Source organism: Prionailurus viverrinus, chromosome C1 (genome assembly GCF_022837055.1).
Source record: "Prionailurus viverrinus isolate Anna chromosome C1, UM_Priviv_1.0, whole genome shotgun sequence".
Lineage (NCBI taxonomy): Eukaryota > Metazoa > Chordata > Mammalia > Carnivora > Felidae > Prionailurus > Prionailurus viverrinus.
Window position 1 is genome coordinate 106,403,521 of NC_062568.1, and position 24,479 is coordinate 106,427,999.

General features: G+C 39.7%; 1 protein-coding gene across 10 annotated transcripts in view; it reads right to left on the minus strand.

The window, feature by feature from the left end:
- SAP130 (Sin3A associated protein 130) overlaps positions 1–24,479 on the minus strand; it is an 81,886-nt gene that overhangs the window by 38,359 nt on the left and 19,048 nt on the right. For 9 of the 10 annotated variants that reach the window (XM_047871773.1, XM_047871772.1, XM_047871775.1 and 6 more), the window contains 6 exons: positions 14,077–14,224; positions 13,821–13,911; positions 13,511–13,615; positions 8,811–8,952; positions 6,171–6,292; positions 312–614 (listed from right to left, as the gene is read on the minus strand). In XM_047871773.1, coding sequence (XP_047727729.1) covers positions 312–614; positions 6,171–6,292; positions 8,811–8,952; positions 13,511–13,615; positions 13,821–13,911; positions 14,077–14,224 — 911 coding nt within the window. The remainder of the gene's footprint in view (positions 1–311; positions 615–6,170; positions 6,293–8,810; positions 8,953–13,510; positions 13,616–13,820; positions 13,912–14,076; positions 14,225–24,479) is intronic. The other variant, XM_047871779.1, reaches the window with a different exon arrangement.

Consider the following 24,479-nt stretch of genomic DNA (forward strand, 5'->3'; position numbering starts at 1 on the left):
AGAGGCAGAACCAGGATTTTAAACAATTTTTTTTAAAGTTTATTTTTTTTTGAGAGAGAGAGAGAGAGAGAGACAGACAGACAGACAGACACCAAGGGAGAGAGGGAGACAGAGAATCCCAAGCAGGCTCCACACTGTCAGCACAGAGCTTGATGCAAGGCTTGAACTTATGAACTGCAAGATAATGACCTGAGCTGAAACCAAGAGTTGGACACTTAACCAACTGAGCCACTGAGGTGCCCCAGAACCAGGATTTTAAACCCAGTATATCTTTCTTCCACACCAACCTCCCTGCAAAAAACTCATATTACCTGAAGTCTTTCCTTCAGGCTGAGGCTGCTGAGTACCCATCGGAGCAGGCTGGAGTCCCTGTGTGCTGATTGGGGTTGCTGAGTGAATTCCCTGTGTGCCCATTGGTGCCGGCTGTATTCCTGGAGTCCCGATGGGGGCTGGCTGTATCCCCTGTGTACTGATAGGTGCTGGCTGGATCCCTTGGATATGTCGAGCATGAGAAGCATCCACGGTCATCAACTGCATGGGGTTTAGGTGGACTGTGGATGCCACCCCAACGCCAGTCTGGGCTGTGATGGCAGAGTTTGGAGCCTGAGCAGAAACTGAAAATGAGACAGAAAGTGACTATACGAATGTTAGCTCTGATTAGACATAGTCCACATAAAGAGAAAAACACTAAAATGAAAACAGAATTTTCCACTGTAAAATTTCTAAATCCTGTTTTTTTTTAAGGTTTATTTATTTAGTTTGAGAAAGCAAGAGCAAATGAGGGAGGGCCAGAGAGAGAGGGAGAGAGAGAATCCCAAGCAGGCAGGGAGCTCGATCCCACAAACCCTGAGAACATGACCTGAGCCTAAATCAAGAATCAGATGCTTAACTGACTAAGCCACTCAGATGCTCCCAAATTCTGTTGTTTTTTGTTTTTTTTAAAAGCACTACATAAAGCTCTATATATTGGAGTTTCCCCCCTCATTTCCTATCAATTTGATTTGATCTTGCTGCAGGTAACTACTAGAAATAGCATTAAAAGCAGGAAAGGCAATCATCCATTAAGTTCCAAACGTGAGCTAGGGAACTGTGCTAAATAATTAAAATAAACCTTCTGAAATACATCTGTAGCTCCCAGGTCAAGAATCTTTGCTTTAATTGACAGAACCACCATCACAAGCATTTCTGATAATAAGAACAAACTCTGTAACATAAAAATGAAAACAACAGCATTCCCAGGAAACCACAGAGAAGGGATTTTTCATGTTTCGTGAAAAGAAAAATACAAAAGATGTTTCTTCTCTGGGGTGCCTGGGTGGCTCATGGATGAGCATCTGACTCTTGATTTTGGCTCAGGTAATGATCTCACGGTTTGTGAGTTCAAGCTCCACATTGGGTCAGCACAGAGCCTGCTTGGGATTCTCTCTCTCTCCCTCTCTCTGCCCCTCCTCCCCCCACATGCCCTCTCTGTCTCAAAATAAAACATAAAAAAAAAGATGTTTCTTCTCAGTCATCAAAACAATCCCGAAAAAAATATATGCACCCCATGTTCATTGAAACATTATTTATTATAGCCAAGATATAGAAACAACCCTAAGGTTCCACTGACAGATAAATGGGTAAATAAAATGTGATATCTATATCTACACACACACACACACACACACACACACACACACACACACAAAATTATTTAGCCTTACAAGGAATGAAATCTTGCCATCTGTGACAACATGGGTGGACCCTGAGAATATTCAGCTAAGTGAAGTAAGTCAGACAAAAACAGAAAAAAACTCGCTATGATGTCACTTGCACGTGGAATCTAAAAACAAACAAAACCAAACCGAATTCACAGATATGAAGAACAGATTGGTGGTTGCCAGAGGCAGGGAATGTAGGGTGGGAGACATATGTGAAGGAGTCAAAAGTACAAACTTCCAGTTATAAAATAAATAAGTCACAAGGATGTAATGCACAGCATGGTGACTAGAGTCAATACTACGTTGTACACTGGAAGTTACTAGGAGGGTAGATCTTTAAGTTCTCCTTATAACAAACAATAATTTGTAATTATTTGAGGTGATGGATGTTAATTAATTAGACTTATTATGGTGCTCATTTCATAAATACACAAATATCAAATCATCAGGTGTTGTACACCTGAAACTAAGATAATGTCATGTCAATTATATACCAATTAAAAAAGGAAACAATGTAATTTAAGTTCTATAAACCACAGACTGGTTAAAAGGAGATTATTATTATGAATGAGAAAATCACAGCAAAATGTTAGGACGTATAAATTTATAATCATTGCTATATTGCAATTCTTCCCTTGCTGTAAAAGAAAGAAGAAAAAATCAACACCCACCAAATTATTAGTTTCTTCTTGAGAAGTGAGTGAACCTTTGTTGTTTCTGTTCAGTGACGGCTGTGGTCTCCTGCCTGAACATGCAGTCCAGTCACCACCCCAACCCTTTCAAGGGCTGATCTCATTCCACATGCAGCATCCTCACTCACACTACACTCCTACCCACACCAAACCACTCTGTTCTGAGCGCATATTCTGTGCACTTTCTTCACAGACAGAAAAGTGCTTTCCCCCAGTCCCACCGTGGCTCTGTGCTACTCATTCTGAGAGATGCTTTCCAAATGTCACTTCTTTTAGGAAGTCACTCCTGATCTCTAAGCCTACCCTCTCAAAGTAGAAATAACCTTAGCTCAGAAGCAGCCTGGCTTTGCTCAAGCCTTTTTTGTTGGGATTAGCACATTCTCTCCAGTAATGGTTCTTCATGTCTTATCTCCCCATGTGGCTCTAAGCTTGATCAAAGTAAGATGTTTAAGAGTCACCTTTAAAAACAGAGCCTAGAATAGGACCTTACATACAACAATAGGGTTCAATAAATATTTGTGAAATTAACGCATGAATGAATAAATGAATGAAATGGAAAACATCTCTACAACAAGTGAAATTTCGGGAACAATTTGAGATGGATCAATTACTTACAGAGTATATAGATTATGTGTATATATTCATAATTACATATTTGTATCTATACCTAGTAACTAAATAACCAAAAAGATTCTATCTTTATACACAACCAGAGCCCACGAACTAATCTATCATAAACTACGTATTAGAGTAATCTCATATTTTGCAAGATCGGAGGCTATTATACACAAATTTTCCTGTTCTCTTCCTGATTTGGAAACATCTTCTTTATAATCATTTACAAAGGAGCCACTTGAAAACACGATATTGTAAGCTGGTTAATAAATCATTCCTTCAGCTGTGTCCACCCATGCAAAGATCCACATGTCTGAGAAATAATATATTACCCCTCCTCTGGACCAACAATGACAGCACTGATACTGGAAGAAGTAAGTGCTGTTGACTGGACTACTCATTTTTCTGTGTTTGTATCCATCAGGAATACTGCAGTGGTAAAAGAAGACACTTGGAAAAATAATAATGTAGAGAAACAGATGGTTGGCAGGATCCCTGATACTTCTGACAGTCCTCTTCTGATGGATGTTTACAAATAAACATTTATATAAAATGATAGTGTCTGCAGAGATGGTTCTAGCTCAAGAGGGACTCTGCATGCCCTTTACAGTTGGATAGCATTCAGAAAAATACATATTGGTCATGAGTTATCTTTTCCAGAAAGGCAACCATGACTGCACTGTTACAGAAGTATCAACTGGCTGAGGTAGATGAAAAAACTTTAAGTGTTGTTACTAATGGAGACTTAAGAATTCTCAGCATTAAATGTAACACACACACACACACACACACACACACACACACACACACACACGAAGTTTACTTAACTGTCAACACGATTCTACCATACTTTTTGCATCCTACTTTTTTTTTAACGTTTGTTTTTCAGAGAGAGAGAGAGAGAGAGAGAGAGAAAGAGAGAAAGAACAAGCAGGGGAGGGGCAGAGAGAGAGAGGGAGACACAGAATCTGAAGCAGGCTCCAGGCTCCGAGCTATCAGCACAGAGCCTGATGTAGGGCTCAAACTCACGAACCATGGGATCATGACAGGAGCCAAAGTCAGACGCTTAACCGACTGAGCCACCCAGGCGCCCCTTGCATCCTATTCTGACATCAGGTAAACACATTTTATCTTTATAGAACTGTTAATAAAGAATAGTTAGAAGTTTCTTTTGAACAGATGTTATTACTCTCTCTCCCTCTCTCTGCCCCTCCCTTGCTCGTGCTCTCTCTCAAGATAAATAAACGTTAAAAAAAAGATGTTATTACTTTGATGTACAGCAAAATAGGACAGAAAACTCAGAACATTTCATCAGCTACTTCCCCACATTAAAATAAGCCTTGGAGAAAGTTTTGTGGGGAAAGAAAAAAACAAACAATAAAAAACCCAAAGCAGAGACTGAGGAACCTGTTTTCAAAGCTATTTAAATTAAACCTGAGAATCTGAAAGTTTTAGACCAATGTTGTCCAATGGAGATGTTAAGTCCATTGCAACTATAAATTTTCTAGTAGCTACATTAGTAAAGTAAAAAGCAGGCCAAATTAATTTTAATGATATATTTTGTTTAAACCAATATGCCCCGAATATTACGATTTCAAAATATAATCACTATAAAATAATTAATAAGCTATTTTACATTCTCTTTTCCATACTATGTTTTCAAAATTCAGGGTAAGTTTCACTTTTAAAAAAAAAATTTGTTTTTTAATCTTTATTTATTTATTTAAAAAAAAAATTTTTTTTTTCAACGTTTATTTACTTTTTTGGGACAGAGAGAGACAGAGCATGAACGGGGGAGGGGCAGAGAGAGAGGGAGACACAGAATCGGAAACAGGCTCCAGGCTCTGAGCCATCAGCCCAGAGCCTGACGCGGGGCTCGAACTCGCCGACCGTGAGATCGTGACCTGGCTGAAGTCAGACACTTAACCGACTGCGCCACCCAGGCGCCCCATAATCTTTATTTATTTTTGAGAGAGAGAGAAACAGAATACGAGCCGGGGGGAGGAACAGAGAGAGGGAGACACAGAATCTGAAGCAGGGTCCAGGCTCCGAGCTGTCAGCACAGAGCCCGATGAGGGGCTTGAACTCACGAACCATGAGATCATGACCTGAGCCAAAGTCAGACCCTTAACCGAGTGAGTCACCTAGGCGCCCCAGGTAAGTTTCACTTTTTAAACATTTTTTTAAATTAAAACATTTTTATTTGAGAGAGAGAGAGAGAGAGAAAGCGTGAGAGGGGTAGAGGGGCAAAGAGAGAGAATCTTAAGTAGGTTCCACGCTCAGTATAGAGCCCAACATGGGGCTTGATCCCATGACCCCAGGGATTATGACCTGAGCCAAAATCAAGAGCCAGACACTGAACTGAAGCCATCCAGGCGCCCCAGGGTATGTTTTGTTCTTAAAGCACATCTCAAATCAGATACTGACTTCAATTTTTATCAGGTAAGTTTTTATCAAAAATATTTCATTTGTATTTTGATTCAATATAATCTACAGTTTTGAAACAGTAGTTTCATGATCGCTAAATTGTTCCAAACATATTCAAAATTTCTCTAATTTTCATTAAGTAAAACAGAAAAAAAATCAGTTTTTCATTTGTGCTGGGTCCCCATTCAAGTGCTCAATGGCTCCATGTAGCCCTGGCTGCAGTCCCGGGTCACACAGTAGAAAGGCAACACCCACAGTCTGGTCTCTTATGCCTAAAGCAAGCTGAGGGTCTCATGCGAAAAGAAAACACAAACCCTGAGGATTAAGTATTATTTTTTCTGGATTAGCAAAAAGAACACTATTTACAAGTGAGGATGGTGAGTGTTGAGCATAACTGGACTGATATTACAAACACAACAGATATCCCACAAAACAAAAGAAGCTCCATAAAAGTACAGCTTTTACCATTTTAACCATACTGCCATTTTAAGATAAACTGTTAACATAATTATCCTCAAGGTGGGATAAAACCATGCAAATATACTAATAAGCAGCAACTTTTTTATAGATCACACAGATGTGATCTAAAACCTTAAAGCCTGAGATTATCACCTTATCTGAATCTGAAAAGAGAAGGTGGAGTAAGAAAACCCATTCTAGAAATACTCACTGGGCAACTTTCACTTCATTGCTTACAAAAACTGGCAAGTTAAAAGTCCCCTAGCAGGGCTTGTACCTGGATACTGTCGGATGGTGGACACAGAGCTGGTGATTGGGGTGTACGTGTGCGCAGCCAGTGGGTATGCAGAAGGTGGGTATGTTGGCAAAAAGTACTGGAACTGAACGGGAACAGACGGTCTATAGGTGGAAGACAGATAATATGAGCCAAAATGGATCTATTTTCTTCTTCACTTTCAAATGATCCTATCCCCCAGATCATCTTCATACCCTTATATGCCATACCAACATTTCCCCAATTGTGTACCAAATAAACTGTCAGATCAAAGGATACACACCAAGAGAGTAAGATTTTTAAAAATACATGGGTACTATAAATAACCATTATCAACAAACATAAAAATGTACACAGAGTACTAATTACCAAACTGACTCAAAAGAAAAACTCACAATCAAAGGTTTGCTCAGCTCAATTCCATTTGAAAGACTCTTAAGTTCAGACTGTTTTTACTGGAAATCTTATCAAACACACATAATACAGATAACCTCAAACTTCTACAGACTGATTCAGAGACGAGAAAAAGAAGAAACGAGATCTAACTTACTTTTTTTTAGCTTAATGTAGTCCTGATACCAAAACTGGACAGGGAGAATAGTAGAAAAGATAAACAAATCTCGCTCTCTACATCAACACAAAAATTTCTAAATCTCAATAAAGTACTATGTAAAATAAAATACATCATGATCAAATAAGGTTTATCACAGGAAGAATGACCCACTATCAGAATTTCTACTACTGTTTTAGATACTATTAAAAAATTAAGAGGACAATCATTTGAAGTATCACAAAAGATACACAAAAAATATTTAATAGAAACTAAGATAACACTAAATGTTAACTAGAATAGAATTTAAAAAATACTCCCCCTCCAAATTTTAATCGCATTCGATACTTATGATATAAATACCTAAAAAATAGGAATAGGAAAACACTTGGTTCCTCAACCTGAAAATAGCATCTACCAAAATCTATAATGAAATTTCACAAGAATTCCCATTCAGGTGAGGAATAAGTTAAGAATGTTCACTATCTCTGCTCTATTCAACACCACATTGGAAGCTCTAGTTAACGAGAAAAAAATAGGTATGTGAAATGGAAACGAAAAAAATCCCTCATACACCTACATACGAAATCCAAGAGAATCTACCAGTTTTAGAGCTAACAGATGTGTTTAGCAAGGTGAATGGGACAGAAGACCAACATATTAAAACCTATAAGCATTCCTACACACAAGAACACACAGTCCTCAAACAAGAACACTTAAAAATGATCCAATTCTGAAATTACTTCATAAGCACTGTATGTACCAGCTTCTCACTGGGGAAGAAGAGATACAAATACGGAATGGTGGAAGAAATGGGGTTGAACTAGAAGTATCAACGTGTACTAAAGAATTTTTACAACATCATATACTTCCTATTTCTGTCTGCTAAAAGGGCCTATCATTACAATCCAGTAGCAATGAACAGAGCTACCACCTAGATCCAGATTTCTAAATGATGAAAAGGAGCCAGGTCTCCCTGGGGAAATGGGAGATGCCAGGGCTCAGACACTATTGAGGAGCATGGAGTATCTTGTTACAGTGGAAAGTAAGGAAGGGCTAGAATGAATGGGACATGACAAAACCCACAGGAACTGGTCTCAAGAAGCTCCCAGAGAAAATCTGAGCATCAAAACAGAGGACAGCAAAGGATTATAATAGTGAATAGACCAAATCCATGAGCACATGCTGATTTAAAAAAATAAGATGCACAACAAAACAAATAAATGGGTGTAAATAAGAGAAAACTTATTTACCTAAGAATGTCAACTGACAAATGTGGAAGAAATGGCTGTTAGAAACAGTCACTTTTTTGCAACCATCATACTGCAAGCATCAAGTGATTCAGCCAAGCATCAACAGATGCTAACACCACTGAGACGAAGTTTACTGAGGAGCAGGGTATTTACAGTCTCAAAGTATTTCCACATGGATCAGTGGTTTACAAAGGAGAAAAATATACCTTTATGGAAAAATCTGGCAACCACCACCTTCATTACATAACCAGCATTGCCATGGCTAATGGTGAGACACAAGGGCGTCATAAGCTCTCTGCTGCGGTGACAGTGAGAAGAATGCATCACCTAAGTGGTATTTGCTCCAAAAATGCATAACCTGAATCTAATGATGAAAGTATCCAACAAGCCCAACTGAAGAACGTTCTACAAAAACAACTGGCCTGTCCATAGTCTTAAAAAATGTCACTGAACGGGAATGGAAGACTAAAGAATCATTTTGGGTAATTGCACTGTGGTTATGAGAAGGTCTCTGTTCTTTGGGGCTGAAAAGGAAAGTACTTAGGGAGAAAGGGTCACGATGCTGCAATCCATACGGTCAGACTGCCTCAAAATAAATCAAACACAGAAACACACCAAACAAAAAAAGCAGATACTAGCAGAATATCTATCAAAAGGAGAATAGCTAAATAAACACAGCACATTTTCACAAAATGAAAAAATAAATTGTACAACATATTATTATCAGGAGCAAATTTGAAAATAAGTGTATATATACTATATTGTGAGACATTTTGTTACTGAAAAATCAAACCAACTAATGACACAATGGGGCAGTGTAACCAGCACATTCCCTCCTACCTATTGTCACTTCGGGTTTCCATGGCCACAGGATTTGGAGAGGCCCGATGACCTGAAATGGGAATCAGGCTACTCCTCTCCGCAGGGTAATCAGGCTGGATCCGAGGAGAAGTGTGTGTGATCTGCTGAGGCACCACCTTAGCTACAAATGCAAAATCCAATCACATTACCTCTCATATGCTTTTATTGGCATGCCAAAACATTCTTGGCCAGCAACAATCTTAAGAATGCAAACAGTAATAAGAAGCCTGGCTTTTTAGTTTTCATAATAAAAGAAGAGGAGTACATAAAATTCAACTGAGTTATTTCAATACAATACTCCACTGATACATTCATATATTTATTTGTCAAACAGGGTTCAACATCATCAGTACTTTAACAAAAATACCAGTAATCAGGTCCTTTCCCCTAGACCTGGCTTCTTGGAGGCCTTTTTTTAAAAGGAGAACAAATTTTAATTAGGAAAAAAAAAAAAATCAACAAAATTTTGAATACAGACATGGCAAAGATCTTAGCTTCTATTTAGCAGAGAGAGAGGGAGGGAGAGACAAACAGAATCCCATGCAGGCTCTGCACTAACAACACAGAGCCTTGATGTGGGGCTTGAACTCACAAACCGTGAGATCGTGACCTGAGCCAAAACCAAGAGTCAGATGCTCAACTGACTGAGCCACCCAAACACCCTGATAATCACTTTATTTCTTAGGTCCTCTGAACATCCTGTGATTTTACATAATGCTTTCGTTTTAGAAAGAAATGCATAATGCTCTCTTTTTTGTGAGAGACAGCGCGCACACGTGAGTGAGAGAGAGAGAGAGTGAGCGCGAGCGAGCGAGCGGGGGAAGAGCAGAAAAAGAGGGAGAGACAGAATCCCAAGCAAGCTCCATGCTGTCAGTATAGAGCCTGACTCGGGGCTCAAACTCACAAACCATGAGATCATGACCTGAGCCAAGACTAAGTTGGATGCTTAGTTGACTGAGCCACCCAGGCGCCCCTCCATAATGCTTTACAGCAAAATCAAGATGACTACATACGGTTTTCAAATCTAATGTGAGGCTCAAAGTTTGCTCTCCTCTAGTATTTGCAATCAAGTTTTGTTTAGAAGGTACAGCTGAACTGGGACCTACTTTAGTGTTCTTACAGACCTGTTAACTCTATGTGAGGGAATTTGGAAAGGAGAGCTGCAGGCTACATCAGAGAGACAGAAGGACAGCTACCATCCGTGTAAGACCCAAGTCACAGCAGTGACTGGCACATAAACACTGGTGATGAGGATGATGCCACTACATTAGCCAAAGTGCAGTGCACTGAACACCAACAGTAAGCAGCACAAACCCACCATGATCCCCAGCTATTTCCCAAGGAAGGCAGCTGGAGAAATTTCTGCAGGAGGATACTGGAATGCCCAGTTCAACCACTGATGATGACATCTAATGGCTAATGAACGGAGAAGCTGGCATGACACATCTTCCACTGGTGGTAAGGAGAGGGGGAGCAACCAAGCCTTGTTTTCCCACTGTGCCCATAAAAGGTAGGAGAAAAGAATGCTTCCAATAGGAATGCAGTTGTCATTAGGCAGAGCAGCTAACCACTGGTTGGTAAACCATACACACACCCATAAATTTACTGCTGTACCTTTGTTTCTAATTAAAAAAAGCTACAGGGGCCCCTGGGAGGCTTAGTCGGTTAGGGTTCATCTTTGGCTCAGGTCATGATTTCACAGTTCATGGGTTTGAGTGCTGCATTGGGCTCTGTGCTGACAGCTCAGAGCCTGAGGCCTGCTTCAGATTCTGTGTCTCCATTCCTTTCTGCCCCTCCCCCCACTCTCTCTCTCAAAAATAAACAAAACATTCAAAAAATTAAAATAAGCCACATATTCTCAATTATCTAAAAACCAAAACACAACAAAACAAAAAAACACCCAAACACTTCAGGAAAAACATAATGCAAAAATCATAAGTTGAACATAATGCCACCTCCAAAGAGAATCCCTGGTTTTCTGAATGCTGTGATCATCCGATTCTGCTTTTTATAATTCCAACACCTCTGTCATATGTAGGCCAGAGCATGGAGAAAATAAAGACAGTATTCTACTGGAAATGAGCACTCCTTAAAGGCAGAAACTATGCTCATGGTTAATTAGGCTTTTTTCCCCCCTGACTCAACACATTTCTATTAGTAAAAATGGTTGAATTCAGTATTTAATCTCACCTGGAGAAAGCAAGTGTGACTTGGAAAAAGCTGCTTAAGTGATTTTAATATATCCCCTAACTACTTGAAAACCAATGCTGTAGGGTTAATATCAGGTTTCCTTTCTCAACTGAGGTACCTCTGCACAGGGATCATCTAGTAATGTAACAGGAAAGTATTTGGCTTACCGTAAATAAGGAAAAGAAAACTAGAATATGAGCCTAGTGGGACTTAGACAAAATCAGTCACATTAAGTAGCAGATATTAAATCTGGACACTTGTGTCAAATGATTTTCTTATCTAGAATTTACGAAATGGCTAAAAATCAAAGATTAAACAGCTGGAAGATGTAGAATACTGCCCTGTAACTTAAGACAGGTAAAAAGTTAATTGTTTTAGCCAAATGAATGCACATATTTCTTTCTCCTGGTACTCTGAGTTTACTTCCACAGTGTGACCGCTTGGGAAGATACAGTGACATTAACAGGACCTAATCTCTAAATAACTCTTTACAGAGAGGATTCAAGATGAAACCAGAGAGCCCCTATAGGGCACACTGTCCTCTCTTCACTGGTCTAACTTTCTTCGTAGCTATAGATATGCTAGTGAGGCTCTTGACTATAAAGATGGCAAGAATAAACCTGGATCTGTTGTTACAGTGCTGAAGAGACACAATCAGAAAATGGTGTGAGGTGACAATATGGAATAAGCAACGTTCTTTTCCAATAAAAGTGTGTCAATGCTAAAATCATACCCTCCGAACTTCTTTTCAAAGGAGGGAATTAAATTCAGAGGGGTGTGAAAGAAGTATGGTCTCTCCAACGCCAAGATGCAGTGAGCGGTAACGTGAGAAAAAGGCAGTAGCAGTGTTTTTTCACTGCTAAAAGCCTACTGTGGGACTTACTACCAAGTTAAGGACTGGCGTGGCCAAATTATCTAAGGGAGGGGGAAGGACTTCCTGGGTCCCACTATCATTCCGGAAAAGTGTCCTCCAAGTTTTCCCAGAGGAATGTGAAGCTGTCTGACATGGGAAGGAAGAAAGGAAGGAAGCACAGAGGGAAGGAACACTGGAATGTAGCAGTAGGGAAGCCATTCTTCCATGTCTGCTCACCAGACTTCTGCCAGGTAAGTATGTCAGTGTGTCATCTCACAGAAAGCACTCTTCCAAAAGTTTATGAAAAACATGGCAGCTGTCCCATGTCTCTGGGAATAAACAGTAAAATGACATGCTTAATTTCATACAACCAAATCAAAGCTAACCCTGGAAACTAAACCTGCGGCTTGTGAATTAAACAGAGCAGTGCTCTGCCTCACAGGTCAGTCTCTGCTTTGGAAGCTGTGACGGTGAGACCTCAGCCCCCAGGACAGGTGTTGGCAGCCTGTGGGCAACTCCCGCCTGATGCTGGTTCTGTATGGCCCATGGGCTGTACATGGGTTCATACTTTGTCATGGTGGAGCGGGGAGGGCAGAAATCAAAAGAACATTTCATGACACATGGAAATTATATGAAATCCAAATTTCTGTGTCCATAAAAAGACTGAACTATAGTCACACTCATTTGTTTACATATTATCCACAACTCAGCAGTTGTGACACAGACCTATGAAGCTTACAAAGCCTAAAATATTTATAATCTGGCGCTACACAGAAAGATGCTTGATCCCTGCTCTTAATGATTAAAGTTTGGCTGCCAGAAATGTTTCAAAGATTTTTTCTTCTTCTTTTTTAAAAGTTTCTTTAATGCTTATTTTTGAGAGAAAGTGAGAAAGAGCATGAGTGGGAGAGAGACAGAGAAAGAGGGAGACACAGAATCTGAAGCAGGCTCCAGGCTCCAAGCTGTTAGCAGAGAGCCTAATGCGGAGCTCGAACCCACAAACCATGAGACTGTGACCTGACCCAAAGTCAGACGCTTAACTGACTAAGCCACCCAGGTGTCCCTCATAGATTTGCTTCTTAATATTCAAGGCATATACAAATTTAAAAGGGGAACAAAGCTTAGAAGAAATTTTATGACAGTTGTGAAGTATCTTGAGGTAGCAGTCAGATGAGAACCTAAGGTAATCAACTTGAGGGTTATCACCCTTCCTGCTGTGCATCATCCAGAGATTTGTCCTAAACAATCCAGCCGTGTACAAGTTCTCTTCATTCCAGATCCGTGCTTCTTTCCTGTTTTTCCTGTGAATCTTGTCTGTCTGTGAAGTTAACTTATTTCTTAATAGGTACACACAGAAAAGGTAAAGTCTGATGAATGAGGAAGTCAAAGCTGTGTTAAAATGTTTACTTTGAGCTCTCAAACATTATTATCCTCTTTTTCCCCCTTACTCTCAATGCCAAATCTGTATGACAAAGACATTTAAGAGTTAAATTCAGCATTGCCTTGAAAATCAACAACAATAATTAGAAAAAAAAAAAAAAAAAACCCTACCAATACTAGCCTTGTATATGAAGACCTGGTCAGAGGGGCAGAAAAATCCCTTTCAAGCTCTGTGTGAAGGTTGCAGGACACTTACCGACTGGGATGTTTGAGGTGGTCACAGCGGTAGCATGGGACGAATGTGAGGGCATTGTCATGGTAACAATTGTACTTGTGGGAGCTTGTGTGTGTGACACAGAGCCTGAAATTGGAGAAAAAAAACCTTTTCAACAATGATCTCTTTACACACACTACAGATTCTCCAAAACCTGACAAAAGGTCTTAGGAAAAGATAAGAAAATTCTTCTAGCCTATTCGTTTCCTCTGACTGAAGCTGAGAAATGAAAAATTAACTCAACACTTAAGACTCACACTTCCCTAGCAGGAGAGCAGGGCTGCCAACTTACCGGCTGTAGTCGCTGAAGGAATGGTGTTGGTTGCCAAAATAGGTGCTACTGTGGCCGCAGCCACTGGTGTACCGGTGCTGAAGATAGTTTTCTGGCGGGGGGAGATCCACAACACAGTTATAAACAAGAACAGCTCAACCTCAATGCAGTTAAAAGCAATTGCTGCCTTCCATACTGCTGCGAGGTTCTTATCAAGTTTTGCACAACTCTGGTTTTAACCCACAGCCTACATGGGTGGTTTTGCCTCTGGTTTTACCTGAGCCATGGTGTGAAGCTGCTGTTTTGGCGTCCCTAATGCAGGATGAGATGGCAGTGTGATTCTTGTTGTTACATCCCGTGACTGGGCAGGACGCTGAATGCTAATTGCTGCAGATGGTGGATGCTGGATAGACAAAGTTGGCCGACTGAAAAGGGAAGAAAAGACATTGTGACTTCTAACTTGCCTCTAGACTCGATGCAGGCAGTCAAGGCCATTTACTTTTTTTTTTTTTTTTTAATGTTATTTTTGAGAGAGAGACACTGTGAGCAGGGGAAGGGCAGAGAAAGAGAGGGAGACACAGAATCCAAAGCAAGCTTCAGGCTCTGAGCTGTCAGCACAGAGCCCAATGTGGGGCTGGAACTCATGAATCGCCAGATCATGACCTGAGCCAAAGTTGGATGCCCAATTGACTGAGCCACCCAGGAGACTCCATTTACTATCTTGTACTAGACCACTGTCATACAGTTGTATTTTTTGTAGGTCTGTAAAGTGTACAGATGAACCTAGGACATAAATGGCCTGTTAAGTTTCTCTCCTGAGAGTCCCATAAACCTCATTTCCAAAGGTATCGATATGCACCATGAACCAAATCAATTAATTCTTAGTCCTTCTCAGTACTCTCAGTGTAGCTAATCAACACTCTAGGACAATCTTAGGTAAGCATTATTATAATCAATACACTTCACTCTGTGGACAAAACTGGAGATACACACTAAGTTTTTTACGTTATGAGGGAGGATTACAGACAACCTCGATTAACAGCAGCCTATGTCAGGGCCCTTGAAGCACTGACCTGCTCCCAATTTTGTATTATTCCTTTCCATGTCATTCTTAAAGTGTTAGTTATGAGTGCCTAATGATGAAAGGGATATCCACACACAGAGCAGGTCAAATTAACTGGCAATAAGCTATTGAAATTCCAACAGTGGCAGGAGAACTTGACATTATAACAAAGTTGGCATCTCAAGTCAGAGGGGGAAGAATGGACTACTTGATAATAAATGATGTTGGGAAGACTAGGTAGCCATTTGGAAAAAATAAAATTGGATCCCTGCTTCACACATTACACCAGGATACATAGGAAAAGGATCAAAGATTTTATAAGAAATTTTAAAAAAGCATGTGAAAAAAAAAGAATTCTTTCATAACTTTGGAGTGGAAGAGAGTTTTTTAACTACTAGAAGCTTTGAAAATCCAAAACTTATAAAAAGATCAATAAATTTTACTCTGTGAATAAGCAAACCTACATAGAGCAAAACATACTATAAACATAGTCAAAAGACTCATAAATGAAAGTGTAATCTTAATATACTAAGATCTCCTTGTAGTCAATGAGAAAAATAATTCCCCAAAAGAAAACAAGCAAGGGATACGCATAGCCAGTTCCGTTTCACTAACAGAAAATGCAAACGGCCCCTTAATAAAGAAAAGACGCTCGCCCCCACTCATAGGAAGAGAAATACAATTTAAAATACACTGAGACATCACTGTTCACCTATCAGAATGGCCAAAAAAAATCCCCCAAATGGATAGCATAGGAAACAAGGTGCAAGGAAACAGACACTTCTTTTTTTTTTTCAATATATGAAGTTTATTGTCAAATTGGTTTCCATACAACACCCAGTGCTCATACCGAAAGGTGCCCTCCTCAATACCCATCACCCACCCTCCCCACCCTCCCACTCTCCATCAACCCTCAGTTTGTTCTCAGTTTTTAAGAGTCTCTTATGCTTTGGCTCTCTCCCACTCTAACCTTTTTTTTTCCTTCCCCTCCCCCATGGGTTTCTGTTAAGTTTCTCAGGATCCACATTAAGAGTGAAAACATAGGTATCTGTCTTTCTCTGTATGGCTTATTTCACTTAGCATAACACTCTCCAGTTCCATCCATGTTGCTACAAAGGGCCATATTTCATTCTTTCTCATTGCCACGTAGTACTCCATTGTGTATATAAACCACAATTTCTTTATCCATTCGTCAGTTGATGGACATTTAGGCTCTTTCCATAATTTGGCTATTGTTGAGAGTGCTGCTATAAACATTGGGGTACGAGTGCCCCTATGCATCAGTACTCCTATATCCCTTGGGTAAATTCCTAGCAGTGCTATTGCTGGGTCATAGGGTAGGTCTATTTTTAATTTTTTGAGGACCCTCCACACTGTTTTCCAGAGTGGCTGCACCAGTTTGCATTCCCACCAACAGTGCAAGAGGGTTCCCGTTTCTCCACATCCTCGCCAGCATCTATAGTCTCCTGATTTGTTCATTTTAGCCACTCTGACTGGCGTGAGGTGATATCTGAGTGTGGTTTTGATTTGTATTTCCCTGATGAGGAGCGACGTTGAGCATCTTTTCATGTGCCTGGAAACAGACACTTCTAAACATTCTGGATGGAGTATAAACTGGTATAAACCCTAAGGAAGGCAATTAGTAGATATCAAAATTATAACTGTATATAATTGCTGATTACTTTTGGGAATCTATCTATACTTTGGGAATATAGATATTCTTGCACACATTATTGACTGCAGTATTACTTATGATAGGAAAAGTATTGGAAACAACCTCAAACCCGTTCATACATACAATGGCTCACTATACTGCTACTAAGAGAACAATGAAATGGTCTATGAATGTGGGAAACTTTCGATGTATATTCCTATATGAAAAGAAAGCAAAGAGAATCTATGAGTTAATTTTTGGTTAAAAAGTACAGAAGTAAGAACTGTATGTGAATCTGACTATATACATTTTATTTACATATTTATTTTTTGGGAGAGCGCAAGCGGGGAGGGGCAGAGAGAGGGGGCAGAGGATCTGAAGCAGGCTTTGCGCTGATAGGCTGACAGCAGCGAGCCTGATGTGGGGCTTGAACTCCTGAACTGGGAGATCATGACCTGAGCCAAAGTCGGGTGCTCAACCAACTGAGCTACCCAGGTGCCCCTGAATCTGACCATATTTAAGAAACCCTGGAAGGATAGCCAGTAAGTTATTATCAGGTAATTTAGAAAAGCAAAGGGAAAGGAACATAGGATCTTGGTGGACAGGGGACAGATGAGAGAACAACACTCCTTACTACACATGTTTTTTTATGCTTTTATATTATGAAAACATGTGACTACAAATTAAAAAGAAGTTGGTTAGTTGAGCTGTAAGGGTAGACTTGATTGGGACTGTATATATCTAAAAAAATTTTTTTAATGTTTATTTATTTTTGAAAGAGAGAGACAGAACATGAGCAGGGGAGGGACAGAGAGGGAAACACAGAATCCAAAGCAGATTCCAGGCTCTGAGCTGTCAGCACAGCTGGGGCTTGAACTCATGAATTGTGAGATTATGACCTGAGCTGAAGTCAGACACTCAACCAACTGAGCCAGCCAGGCGCCCCAGGACTGCATGTATCTAAACTAAGCAATGGTTAATTTCATCATAAGGATCCTATCTCAAAATTCTTAAAAAACAGACATGGGGGATATTAGTGTATATAAAGTGTTAAAACTGAATGAAGGATGGTTTTCTTTCTGAAAAGAAAACTAAATGCCTATCATTCGAGTTTAAAGGAAAGCTGAAAAGACTGGCCACAAACACAACTACACAACTTGGTAGAACTCACTGAAGAGAAAGCCTACTACCGGAGACTGGATTTTCATGTTTGGATTTTTGTTTTTTCCAGGATGAGCCATTTCCCCAAACCCATTCCCTATGTTCACCCAAGATGTAAAGGACCCCAAAAGATTTCCTCTTAAGTGACTCTCATGTTCTCAAGCCAGAAAAAAAAAAAACTAGAAACATAAAAACCTGGATAGCCCTGAAAAGTCTTTTGGTTATTCATTTCAAGCCTTTATTATGCCTTTTCTGTTAGTCATCTAAAAAAGGGTGGGAATGAGAAATGAATGTTCTCTTGATAATTTAAATGACCACTTTGAGATTTTGTTTCCGTTTCATTTTCTCTCTCCATTATTATGGTAGAATCCAATTTTTTATATAAGTCATAGAGCCCAAAAGTTATATCCAGAAACACAAAGAAGAAAAATACAAGCTGTGCCTATTTCACAGCCTGGTTAGTCACCACTGGAGAAATGGCACGCTGGTGGGAATATTGGACTAGATTAGCACATACATGGTAGACCAATTCTGACCAGGATGTAGAGATCCACACTGCGCAAGATACCACATTGCGAACCGAAGTACTTCTGTGGGTCCTAACATGACCGACGATGACCATTTGGACCCACTGTCCTGAGGGTCCAAATGCGGGCTGCAGGGTCAGATGTTTGGTACAATCTCTGCTGAATCTGCCTAAAGATATTATTCTTGATGCAGCAAGTGGAGACTCAGTCTTTGCTCAAATTAACAGGATTCTGAACACCACTGGTCCAGTGAATGAACAGTAATTATGACTTTGTTTTACAGCCTGGATTCTTCCCTACGTGGCTTTCACACCCTCTTCGAAGGTGACTTTAGAATAACCTGAGAAGAGCAGATATTTGGGGACACAGACCACCTGCATAAACTTGTTGCTCCAGCTATCAGGACGTCTCTGCAGCTTTATCAGGTAAAAATCCATTTTGGAGACTGGATTTTTTAATGTTTACTTTTGAGAGAGAGGGGTGAGAAGGGGCAAAGAAGGAACGAGACACAGAATCCAAAGCAGGCTCCAGGCTCTGAGCTGTCAGCTTAGAGCCTAATGTGGGGCTTAAACTCACATGACCTGAGCCGAAGTTAGACACTTAACTGAGTGAGCCACCCAGGCGCCCTGGAGACTGGATTTTTAATAGTTGACAACATAATGTGCTGAATACAGCATCACATAAGATACTTGCTCCTAGCATTTATAATGAAAACCATTCAGAGAGATACATGTATATATAATTAAAATAAGGACAAATTTTAGGATGGATGAACTTAATTATAAAAGTAATTCTGAAAAACCTCATAACAAAGAATAATGCCAACATTTGGATAACTGGGAAAGGGTCTCCTCAATTCACCTTGAATGCACTGATATTTAAGAGGTCCAGCACATGCAAAAAATACCCAAAAAAGAGTATCTGTATTAAGGATTCAAATATGGTTTTAAGTGGTTTTGAAAGCACAGACTATAGTGTATAGTAATCTTTGACTTTTCGTGTACTCTTTTTTTTTAAATTTTTTTTTTTTTTCAACGTTTATTTATTTTTGGGACAGAGAGAGACAGAACATGAACGGGGGAGGGGCAGAGAGAGAGGGAGACACAGAATCGGAAACAGGCTCCAGGCTCTGAGCCATCAGCCCAGAGCCCGACGCGGGGCTCGAACTCACGGACCGCGAGATCGTGACCTGGCTGAAGTCGGATGCTCAACCGACTGCGCCACCCAGGCGCCCCCTTTTCGTGTACTCTTAATAAAAAACGATAAATATTAACATTTCTATAACATATATTACATGCTAGGCATATTCTAAGTCCTTTACATATATTAATATGATTATTTAAAAAATTTTTTAAAAATATTTTGAATGTTTATTTATTTTTGAGACAGAGAGAGAGAGAGACAGAGTGCGAGCGAGGAAGGGGCAGAGAGGGAGGGAGACACGGAATCCAAAGCAGGCTCCAGGCTCTCAGCTGTCAGCACAGAGCCCAACGTGGGGCTCGAACTCATGGACTGCGAGATCACGACCTGAGCCAAAGTCGTATGCTTAACTAATTGAGCCACTCAGGTACCCTATAATCACTTTTTATAATGATCTCTGAGGTAGCTAATATTATTGCCATTTTCTACGTGAGGAAATTGAGGTATTAACTCTTTGACTAGCACTCTCACTTCCATAAACAGAGTTTGAAAATACACCATCTAAAACATGGAACAGCACATGTGTCAAAATGTCCAACACAACATCCATAAGATGGGGTACAATGCAGCCAAAGATAAAAGGAATGAGTAAGATATCTCTAGGTACTGATTTGGAGTCCTCTCCAGAATATATTGTTAAGAGAAAAATGCAAGATACAAACAGTATATATAAATACAACGTGCTCGATTTTCTGTAAGAAAGGAGTGGAAACAAAGAAACAAACAAAATGTATGGGTTTATCTATGCATATACTTACTTCATAAAAAGAAACCCTGAGACACCAAATCAGAGAGTAATAAAATGGGGACTCACTAAAGAGCAAATGGCAAATTAGGTGGAGCCACAGACACTTAAGAGCCCATCTTTTTATATAGCTTTGACTTTTGAACCAAATAAATATTTTCCATGTTTTTTAAAAAGTTAAATCAAAAAGTAAATTCTAGGGGCGCCTAGGTGGTTTAGTCAGTTGAGCATCCAACTCTTGATCTTGGCTCAGGTCATGATCTCACAGTTCGTGAAATCAAGCTCGAAGCTCACAGCACAGAGCCTGCTTGGGACTCTTTCTCCCTCTTTCTCTTCCCCTCCCATGCTTGCATGCATGCTCTCTCTCTTAAAAAAAACTAAATCCTTAAAATTAAAAAACAAATTTAAACAAACAGTCCTAACTATGTATTAAATTATAATAAACATGCACTAAAAAGATAACCAAAAAACTAGGAACAGGTTATCTTAAAAAGCAAAGGGATAGGAACATGGGAAATTGGTACCTGAGGGACAGAGAAGAGAATGATACTTCTCACTGTATATCTTTTTATATATTTACATTTCGGACATATGTGAATAGAAAGAAAATGTTACTACATATCCCACAGAGAAAATAATCAAGTGACTTTTGAACACATTCTCACTTTTAGTGGGATCCAGTTTGAGGACAAAAGAACTGTGAAGTCTTAAACTTCATTCAGTCTTATTGTGAGCATAATCTACAGAAAATAAGAGGTTAATTTTCGACGGTGGACTTGGGACTGTGAAGTATTACTATGAAACTATGTTTTTAATATTATAGATCAAAAAACCCAACTAGTTATGCTAATGTCTTGAGGACACAAGGTTTTCAGTATGAAAGATGCACAAGTGTAAAAATGAGGAGGGAGTCTGGGTGGCTCAGTTGGTCAAGTGTCTGACTCTTGATTTTGGCTCAGGTCATGATCTTACAGTTTGTGAGACTGAGCCTGAGGAGGGGCTCCACGTTGACTGCGTGGAGACTGCTTGAGATTTTCTCTCACCCTCTCAAAATAAATAAAGCTAAAAAAAACAAAAACAAAAAACAAAATATATACATATATATATATACATACACACATACATATACGTATACATGTATGTATATGTATGTGTGTATATGTACATGTGTATATATATGTGGCGCCTGTGTGACTCAGTTGTTTAAGTGGCCAACTCTTGATTTCAGCTCAGGTTGTGATCTCACAGTTCGTGAGTTTGAGCCCCGCATCTGGCTCTGCACTCATAGCACAGAGCCTGCTTTGGATCCTCTTGTCACCCTCCCTGCCCCTCCCCCACTTGTGCTTACTCTCTCTCTCAAAAATAAAGAAATGTTAGAAAAATTAAAAAAAAATATATATATATATATAAAATCGAGGAAAGAAAAAACTTATAATGTTAAATTTCATTTGGAGATTATCAGCATGAAGCCATGACTATGTTTACTATATTGATTACCTCTGTCCACAGAAAGAGCCCAAAAGGAATGATACCTCAAGAACAATGTGTACCCCTAGCAACCAGATCTTGGGTTCTAATTCCCATTCTCCACTAAAGAGAACCAAGAATCTTTGCAGAAATGGCTGATTTCAAGACCAGGGAAGCAGAAAAAATAAAAAAGGGCCTAATTTATCATGTACCAGAAATAGGAAAGTATGTGAAGTCCAAAAGGAGATATCAAAATGACACTCAAGCCAGTTTGTAGGGGTTCTCACTAGCCAAATTTGGGGCAGCTAGGAAAGAAAGGGATTTTCATTAAAATACACTAAGAAAATATCCCTGATCCATAGTAGCAACACCCTCCTATACAAAAAAAGATCAAAGAGATTAAGTAAGGTCAGCCAGCTAGAAAGTGCTCCCAAGTCTGTTGTCTTAATCACTATACTATTTCTTTTTAATGGCCTCAGAGGCAGCTCTAGGAATAGACACCCAATTTAGACAAATACAGAAAATATGTGGTTAATTTACAATGAGTAGACTAATGAGCATCCTCCAGTGTTAAACTGGATGTTTGCTTCACTTTTTTTTTTTTTTTTTTTTAAATTTTTTTTTTCAACGTTTATTTATTTTTGGGACAGAGAGAGACAGAGCATGAACGGGGGAGGGGCAGAGAGAGAGGGAGTCACAGAATCGGAAACAGGCTCCAGGCTCTGAGCCATCAACCCAGAGCCCGACGCGGGGCTCGAACTCACGGACCGCGAGATCGTGACCTGGCTGAAGTCGGACGCTTAACCGACTGCGCCACCCAGGCGCCCCAGCTTCACTTTAGAGTGAGGACAAGAAGTACTGTAGGCAGAGACTGCTGGTTTGGGATTTTCTCACCTCTCAGAAAACAGTAACAAGGAAAAGAAAAAGGAATTCAGTCTCCATCTTTGGCAAAACTAGGCGAGACCTGAAAACTCAAACCACAGAAGGGGTAGCAGAACGGCCAAGGCAGTGATACTCAAACATGAGCCAATACAGACAGGATTTCTGCGGCTATAATTTAAGGGACAAGATCCAGTCAAGTATAATTCTCCAAAGTGAGGAGCATACTCTGACACAGGAAACCATAATCTTTTGTTTGTAACAATCAGAGGGGTCACTGAAGCAGAACCTGGACTCGGACCAGTTCCAAGATCCAGGAATCAACGATGTAGGGTTAAACTATTAACCACACACACAAATAAGTGCCATGTGAAAAACAGGGTGTGGTGAGGGGCACCTGGCTGGCTCAGTTGGTAGAGCATGTGACCCTTCATCTCAGGGTCATGAGTTCAAGTCCCATGTTGGGTACAGAGTTTACTTTAAAAAACAAACAAACAAACAAACAAACAAACAAACAAACAGCATGTGGTGACATGCAGGGAAGAGAGAAACTGCCATTTGGGACAACTATCTTCACTAGCAGGAGAGAAGTAATGACCAAGAAAATACAAACACAGGATTCTGAGCCATTAGGAAAATCTCCCCTAATCCAGTACACAGCCCAGCCTACAACAAGAACCAATTACAAATAGATGATGCAGAATACATTCAACTCCATTCAAAGATGAGTAGTCAGAACGCAACCAGCACAGGATCTATCTCATGATGCTATAAGAAAAATGGTGGACAGAAAAAGGGGAAGTTCACTAGAAATACTTTCACTAAGCAGATGAAAATTGTGCCATGAATGAAGAAACCCGATGCAATAACTGCTTCCAGAAATGAAAACACAAAGCAAAGATGTAAGAGCTCACTGGACATAATGATTAGACAACAGAAGGGGCTAAAATAAGCATAGCTCAAGAGAAAAACAGAAGAAAATATTCAGCTGCATCAGGACTGAAAGAAAAACTAAAAAGTAGAGCATACCAGACAATGGTAGAAACTCAGTAAGAAACAGAGAAGATTGTGAGAAAAGTAAGCAGAATCAAAAGGGGGAAAAGTTAATAAGGCTTAGATAAGGAAGTCATGCAAAAAGGATCCAACAAACACATAACTGGGTGCCCCCTCCCACTAAAATGGAATAGAATAAAGACACAATCCAAGAAAACTGTTCATAAATATGGTGTCACGCTGCAGATTAAAAACATACACCATGTTTCAGAACAGAACAATACACAGTGGTCGCTACAAAACAAATCCCAGTTAAATCATCGAAATTCAAAGATAGAGAGCCTTAGGGGCACCTGAGTGGCTCAGTTGGTTGAGCTTCCAGCTCTTGGTTTCAGCTCACGCCATGATCCTAGAGTGGAGACTGAGCCCCATACTGGGCTCAGTGCATAGGATGGAGCTTGCTTAAGATTCTCTCTTCCCTTCCCGACCCCTTCCCCTGTTCATGCTCTCTCTCTCTAAAAAAACAAAACAAAAACAAAACACAACAAAACAAAAAACAAAGAAAAAAAATCTTAGGCAATCAGGCAAAAATATCAAGATCCTTTTAAGGTGTTTACAAAAAGAAATCAAGCTGGCCTTACTTCTGTACATCATCTAGCTCTGGAAGGCAGAGGAAAAACACTTGATGAAGTACTCACAGAAAGAATACAGAAACAAAAGAATGATCAGTTAAACTACTGCTTAAGTATAGTGATAACTGCAAAATGATTCTGAACATGTGAAAACTCAAAATACTGGTCCTATAAGTTCTTTTTGAGGAAGGTAATAGAGTTCATTCAATCAAGCAACGAACAACAATAAAAAATGATTTAAAAAATTGGCAGATAGGATTACTCTACTTAACAAAAAGAGTAAGACTTAAAATTTTTTTGGAACTTTCCTTTGTTTCTATGCCTTAAACCAATTTAATTATCATTGGTTTATCTGGTCT